Raw genomic sequence first — 7500 nt, forward strand, 5'->3', positions numbered from 1 at the left:
ACGCATTCAGGTACAACACACCTGGAAACACCTGATATGACACGTTCAGGTACAACACACCTGTAAACACCTGCAGTGACACGTTCAGGTACAACACACCTGTAAACACCTGCAGTGACACGTTCAGGTACAACACACCTGTAAACACCTGATATGACACGTTCAGGTACAACACACCTGTAAACACCTGCAGTGACACGTTCAGGTACAACACACCTGTAAACACCTGCAGTGACACGTTCAGGTACAACACACCTGTAAACACCTGCAGTGACACGTTCAGGTACAACACACCTGTAAACACCTGCAGTGACGCATTCAGGTACAACACACCTATAAACACCCACACCTTTAGAACAAAGTGATAACACTTGATGGAACAGGTAAACTCACCTGATCACCTGATGTCTCTCTCCACAGTAAACCGAAGCCTCAGACTGATACGGGACATTTTCCAGGCAGTTTGATCAGCCGCTGTCGAGTCTGCATGAAGCAGCTGTAAACACCAGTACTACGACTACTACTACTGCTAGTACTAGTACTACAACTACTGCTAGTACTAGTACTAGTACTACAACTACTACTACTACTGCTAGTACTAGTACTACAACTACTGCTAGTACTAGTACCAGTACTACAACTACTACTACTACTGCTAGTACTAGTACTACAACTACTGCTAGTACTAGTACCAGTACTACAACTACTACTACTACTGCTAGTACTAGTACTACAACTGCTACTACTACTAGTACCAGTACTACAACTACTACTACTACGGCTAGTACTAGTACTACAACTGCTACTACTACTAGTACTAGTACTACAACTACTACTACTACTACTGCTAGTACTAGTACTACCACTACTACTACTACTAGTACTAGTACTACAATTACTACTACTACTGCTAGTACTAGTACTACAACTGCTACTACTACTAGTACTAGTACTACAACTACTACTACTACTACTGCTAGTACTAGTACTACAACTGCTAGTACTAGTACTACAACTACTATTACTACTGTTAGTACTAGTACTAAAACTGCTACTACTACTGCTAGTACTAGTACTAAAACTACTAGTACTACAACTACTACTACTGCTAGTACTACAACTATTACTACTGCTAGTACTAGTACTACAACTACTACTACTGATGCTGGCAGTAGTACTACTTCTACTAGCACTACTACAACTATTGTTGATAGTACTATTAAGCACTACTACTGCTACTGTGAGTACTACTACTGCTTGTACTACTTCTGTTGGTGTTTTGATACAGTTTTGAGTATTCAGATGAAAATCAGTGTACACAGGAACTACTACAACTACTAGTGCTGCTACTGTAAATACTACTACTGCTTGTACTCCTGGAAGTACTACTACTACTGCTACTTTAAGCGCTGTCATCACTAGTATTAATACTACTACTATAAGTACGACTACTGCTGTTGGTGTTTGGACGCAGTTCACAGTATGTGGGTATGTAGAAGAAAGTACTACTACTACTGCTGCTGTAGTACTACTGCTCTCACTACTGCCACCAGTACTACTAAGGCTGGAGCTGCAGCACCTCGTGCTGCCACCAGAGGGCGGAGCTGAAACACCACAGAAGAAGAAGCTGCAGTTCCTCCGCCTGCCACCAGGTGGAGCTCCAAGGGAACTTGAAGTGAACGAGAGAAAAAACAGAATAACACATTAGTATTATTATTGTTGTTTTTTTGCTCAGCAACAGTCTGGAGCCTTCTGATTGGATGAGTCTCACAGCAGTGCATTCTGGGTCATGTAGTTGTCTCTTGTCATGACGTTTCATTGATAACTACAGGAACACTGACCATTTTTTTCATATTATTTTGTTAAAATGATGATATTAAACTAAGTATTGATGATCAGCTACATACTTTTCCATAAGTAACGGCGCCTCTTTGCGGTCTGAACACATCTTCAGATCTTGTAGGAGCTTCCTGGTTCTCAGCTGTACATACTCTTACTCTGAAACTGTTCCACTGATATACTGTGATGAACTGGGATAACATTATTTTTGTTTTGTGAATATGATCCTTGTTGAGTTTAATAAAACATGTTGTTTTACAGAAGTCACTTCCTGTTCAGAACGTTTATTTAAGCAGGTTTTAAAAATGTATCATCGTGTGAAATTATTCAACTTTTCACTAAAAAGTCAAAGATAGAAGAAAGAAAAATGAAGAACTGAGAACACGACTGTGGAAACATTTGGTCTGCTGTCAGCGCACAGGCGTGCTAACGTTAGCTACAGGCATGCTAAAGTTAGCTACAGGCATTCTATTGTTAGCTGTAGGTGTGCTAACGTTAGCTACAGGCATGCTAAAGTTAGCTACAGGCATTCTATTGTTAGCTGTAGGCGTGCTAACGTTAGCTACAGGCATGCTAAAGTTAGCTACAGGCATTCTATTGTTAGCTGTAGGTGTGCTAACGTTAGCTACAGGCATGCTAAAGCTAGCTGCAGGTGTGTTACTGTTAGTTGCAGGTGTGCTAACATTAGCTACAGGCGTACTAATGTTAGCTACAGGCGTGCTAATGTTAGCTACAGACGTGCTAATGTTAGCTGCAGCTTTGCTAACTGCTGCAACAGCACACAATATCAATCAATCAATCTTTATTTATACAGCTCCAGGTCACAGCAGCGTTCTCTCAGACTGTTTCCAGAAAGAACTCTTTCATTCAGAGACCAAAGATTCAACAGGAAGGATTCAAGAATCCCCACAGGATCTTCTCTCCCAGGGTGACGCAGGTGCTGATCGGCCTCTGATTGATCCCGATTCTGATGTTCTGATCTGAATCTGACACAAAGTGCACGATTTAAGAAGAAATCATGTTTGATTCAAACTCACATTGTACGACTAAATCATCTGGTGGTGTGATCATTAACAACCTGAGTCAATCACAGTTATCAATAAAGATTCATTTGAAAGCATCAGTTTTGTTTGTTAGCATTAATGCTAACAAGGCAGAGAGGCGTTGCCCTGATCGTCGGTGTCGTCCTGCGGGCTGAAAAAAGAGACTCGCTGACAGGAAGATGAACACTTTGATTATTGATCAGCTGTCGTCATGACGAGCAGAAATAAACCTCCTGACTTTGGGCTCTGCTTCAACTGTGCAAGAGCCTGACGACAGAAACTCATCTGAAGAGTTGATGGGATCACTCAGGATCACTCAGGATCACTCGACTGGTCCTCACCCCCCTATGTTACTCCCCATACCTAAACCCAACCAATGAGCTGTCTCAGATTATCTGGTGACCCTTTAAAGGGCCCAGACCCCCGGGTTGGGGGAACTGTTACTGCTGGCACTGCAGTAAAAACAGACCTGGAGGCTCCGTTCAAAACTCAGCATCTCAGGCCTGCCGAGCTGGCTAACTTCCCGTTAGCCCTCAGCTAACTTCCTGTTAGCCCTATGCTAACTTCCTGTTAGCCCTACGCTAACTTGAATGGGGATAAAATGATTTAATCCTGTGGCTCTTCTAGACTTTCCAAATGTTTTCAGACTGAATGGATCAAACTCCTTTCAGTCTGCTACAAAATGTCTCCTCTGATTTACTGATGTCTCTTTCACAATAAGAGTCTTAAAAAAAAGTCTTTGTAATGACACAAGGTCACAGTGAAGACGTTCCTGCTCCGTCCAAATTAAATTAATCTTTAATTTCCCATCATGCTTGTGTGTGTGTGTGTGTGTGTGTTCATGCCAGCAGCGCCTTACCACTGGCTGCTTAATGTGTTACCACGGCAACCAGCAGCTGCTAGCGTGTTGTTTATTAACACCTGGAGAAGGTGGTGAGGAAGACAGCGAAAGATGATGGCGATGAAGGTGAGGATGATGAGTTTTTATGGCATTGACTCGTTTCGTTGTGTGAGATCATTTCAGAGGAAGAAGAGCAGGAAAAAAAGGTAGAAAGCTGTGGAGGCCAGGAGAGGACGTTTGATCAGGACGAACAGGAAGTAGAGCACTCAGGTGGGAACAGGTAGAAACACTTCTACAGAAGTAGCTTCCCTCAATTAAAGGAATGTTGACGACATATTTTGACAAATAGAAGAAGAAATGAGCGGGCAGCAGACGTCTGACTTCCTGTCAGCTCTCAGAGGTCAGAGGTCACAGCGTCCAGACAGGAGCAACAAACAGCCGTCATATCGCAGACACACCAGACTCCATTCATAAAAACACTAATTTTACCTGGCAGTACATGGGAGTTGCTGGTCTGCTGCTGCCTAAAGTGATTGTGTTATAGTGTGTTACACAAATGTTGCGTTGGATCTGAACTGACCATTTAAAACACTAAAGTCACAGAATAACACAAACACACTACCTGATGGAGGCAGCAGCAGAGCAGCAGCTCCTGTGTCCTGTTCTCTAAAATCCCTGTTTTAGTGAATGTAGTCTGGTGTGTGTGCTGTTTGTGGTTAAACCAAAAGGATCTTCCAGGTCTCTCTCTGTAGGGATCCTTTCCATGATGCTGTCACACACTTAGAATAACACTCTGGTTGAACACCGACTTACTTTACTGAACTTTTGCTTAGTAAAAGAAGCCAAGATAATAAAAGGTAATACAAACAATAAAAATAGTAATCATGAATAAAATGTATGAAATGCTACGCAAAAATAGTGAAATAATAAAATGTTAACAAAATAAAATAGAATAAACGAACTAAGAAAGATGATAATAAATAGTTATAAATAATAAAATACTTTTAAAATGCTGATGTTTTCCTGATAGCGACACTTTATTTTACTGTTCAGTGTCTCCACATGTCGCCGCCCGTCCTCAGCACAACATTTTTATTAAACTCTTCCAAAGTGTTTGTTCTGACTAAATGTTGAGTGGGCGACTTTCTGCTGCTGCCTCTTTTGTTTAATGGAGATATCAGCGAGCGCTAATGAAGTCTGCTAATCCCCTCGACGCTCCGTTAATTCCCCTCCAGCTGGACATTCTGCCGTTGTGTTTGTTGTAGGCGGCTGCAGGGCGCCGCCGCCGCTGATAGTTTTATTGTTTTATTGTTCAGACTCCATTTAAAGCCAATGAGGGCTAATGGACGTTTGTTTAACTCAGATGTCGGCGTTCCTTCATCGCCTCGCAGCCAGATTAGCCGCCAATCAAGCACGCCGCATCACGTGACCTGCAGGAGGAGGAGCGTCGGCTTCAAAAGGGCAGCAGCCAGAGGATCCAGGACCAGAGACGAGCCCAGAACCGGAACCAGGATCAGGACCAGCAGAAGAAACCGGACCATCCGCCAGTAGGAGCCTCCTCCTCTTCGCCGTCGCTCCTCTTTTCTTTGCGCCTGATGTTTGATGTTTCTCCTTCTTATATTTCCACAGGTATGCAGTGTGTTCATTGTCCCACCATCTTGGTTCTTGTGGTGTTGGTTCTGCACAGCCCGGGGGTTTCCTCTCAGCTCAACAGACACCAGGACCAGTACCAGAACCAGGACCTGGACCTCGAACTGCGTCACCACCAGCTCCTGCAACAAGCTCGCAGCGCCGGACTCCTGTCACAGGTGAGCCGGCCGACACCTCGCCGAAACAAAACCCATCAGAGCCGGTTATTGAGGTTCAGTCTGAAGGGTCGTCAGTGTGGAGGCCAGAGTTAGTGTTAAATATAGTGTTGGGTACGAACTATCCCTTTAAAACACCAAAGTCACTCAACAAGCCAACCGGTGCAGGTCGTGGTTGACCAGCAGCTCCAGTGTAAAATTACCAGTTTTTTCAATGGAGTCTGGTGCCTTTGAGGACAGCGATCAAAGCCCCCAGACTCCACTGATGAAAACACTGGAGACTAATCATCACATCCACTAAAGAAAACAGTGTGGAGGTCGTCACCGTGTCCTTTAGTTCAAGTGTCAGTAAAAGTAAAAACATTTAAAGACGTTTGCAGAATAGAAACGTTACAATTACAGCATGAAGCTAAATGCTAAAACAGTAGCACAGCTAAAACTTCAAACAAAACGGCTGCGCTCGTCGCTGAGGTATCGCTCCACCGTTTCCATGGCAACACCGTAACCTGTAACCACGGTAACGGCAGCATCTGTGATCCAGACCGTCTGGTTCAGTCGTTGGTTCTGAGCTCTGATGGTCAGAATGTTTCTCCTCCAGAGCTCTGAACTGTTCAGCAGCAGCTCATATTTCAGCTTCAGTCCTCCGCCGGGACGCCACGCGGCGCCGCCGGGGCTCGCCGCTGCTAGCTTAAAGCTCCACGTGAGGCAGGAGGACGTCGCAGCTAAATGTGTGGATGTCAATGATGTTCTCCAGCAGACTGAGGCAGCGAGGAGCTTCACTATTTCTACCTGTGCTTCTTATTCAGTTTGGGAAATCCTCCATCTGTAGAGAGCATCAGCTCAGCAGGGACTAGTTAGCGCCTCTGCTGCTAGGGGTGTTACTAGGGGCCGGTCTACTCGCTGGAGTAGCGAGTATACAGCCATTATATCGCTCTCTGCACACACACCAGACTACATTCATAAAAACACTGATTTTAGCTCAGCAGTTGTTGGCCTGCTGCTGCCTCGAACAGTTAGATAGTTTGTGTTTTCACGTGTTGGATCCTAACCAACCCTTTAAAACACCACAGTGACAAACCAAACAGCAACTCCTGTGTAAAATGACTGTTTTTGTGAGTGGAGTCTGGTGTGTTTAAGACACTGATGTGACATCTCTCTGGTCTCCAGAGCGACCGGTTGCTTCATGTGTTTGTTCTTCTTCTCTTCCTAATATTCTTAATATGGGTTTGATGGCCAGACATTACATTAGTGTGAACATACACATCAGGGTTAATAAATCTTTTATTGTCTTATTTTCTTGTTTGCTCATGTTGAACTGTCCCTGGGCTAACCCCCCCCCCCCCAGCAGAGGGAACATTTAATGAACGTGGACTCAAACTGGAAACATCCAGGAGTCATGACGGCTGAATGCTAATGCAGGAGGAGGCCGGGGGAGCAGATTAGCAGCGAGGATGCAGAGCTGACGTTGTTGTTTCAGCCTGAATGAGCGCTAAATGTTTACTCGGACCACCTGTTGTGAGGAACGCTGCAGGTCGTGGACGCGCGTGATTGGACGGTTTGTGGAACATGTGACCCTGCTGCTGGGTGACGCTCCAACATCTGGTTCAGCCCAGAAGCCTTTCGCCCATTTTGAGTGTAAAACCGGGTCATAAAGCCTGAATGTGTCTGGGTGTGTTTTCCTGTGCCTCCAAGAAGCAGCATTACGTGCCCAGGAAGATCATGTGATACAGTCAAAAGCTCCAGAGCAGCCATGAGGCGGAGAGGTCAGGATCAATAGTTCTGAATAGTTCCAGACTATTGAGTGTTTTTATTTAATTCCATTTTAATTTATTCAACGTTCAGACTGAGCGACACTGAGCTCTTTACAGGAGTGGAGTAAACGTGCGGTGGAGGACCTGCTGGCTCAGATGTCTCTGCCCGAGGCCGAGGCCCAGCGGGAGGCTGAGGTTGTTTCCATGGCAACAGGAGGAAG

At 44.7% G+C, this 7500-nt stretch overlaps 2 protein-coding genes across 2 annotated transcripts in view; both read left to right on the forward strand.

The window, feature by feature from the left end:
• The window catches only part of LOC139200070 (collagen alpha-5(IV) chain-like), a 30001-nt gene extending 29492 nt beyond the window's left edge, over positions 1-509 (forward strand). The window contains exon 46 of the mRNA XM_070829300.1: positions 421-509. Coding sequence (XP_070685401.1) covers positions 421-502 — 82 coding nt within the window. The 3' untranslated portion in view covers positions 503-509. The remainder of the gene's footprint in view (positions 1-420) is intronic.
• Positions 510-5224: 4715 nt separating this feature from the next.
• The window catches only part of sst1.2 (somatostatin 1, tandem duplicate 2), a 2385-nt gene continuing 109 nt past the window's right edge, over positions 5225-7500 (forward strand). The window contains exons 1-3 of the mRNA XM_070829723.1: positions 5225-5270; positions 5353-5531; positions 7397-7500. The exon at positions 7397-7500 is cut by the window's right edge and continues 109 nt beyond it. Coding sequence (XP_070685824.1) covers positions 5355-5531; positions 7397-7500 — 281 coding nt within the window. The 5' untranslated portion in view covers positions 5225-5270; positions 5353-5354. The remainder of the gene's footprint in view (positions 5271-5352; positions 5532-7396) is intronic.

This window comes from Pempheris klunzingeri, chromosome 4 (assembly GCF_042242105.1).
Source record: "Pempheris klunzingeri isolate RE-2024b chromosome 4, fPemKlu1.hap1, whole genome shotgun sequence".
In the NCBI taxonomy this organism is placed as follows: Eukaryota; Metazoa; Chordata; class Actinopteri; order Acropomatiformes; family Pempheridae; genus Pempheris; species Pempheris klunzingeri.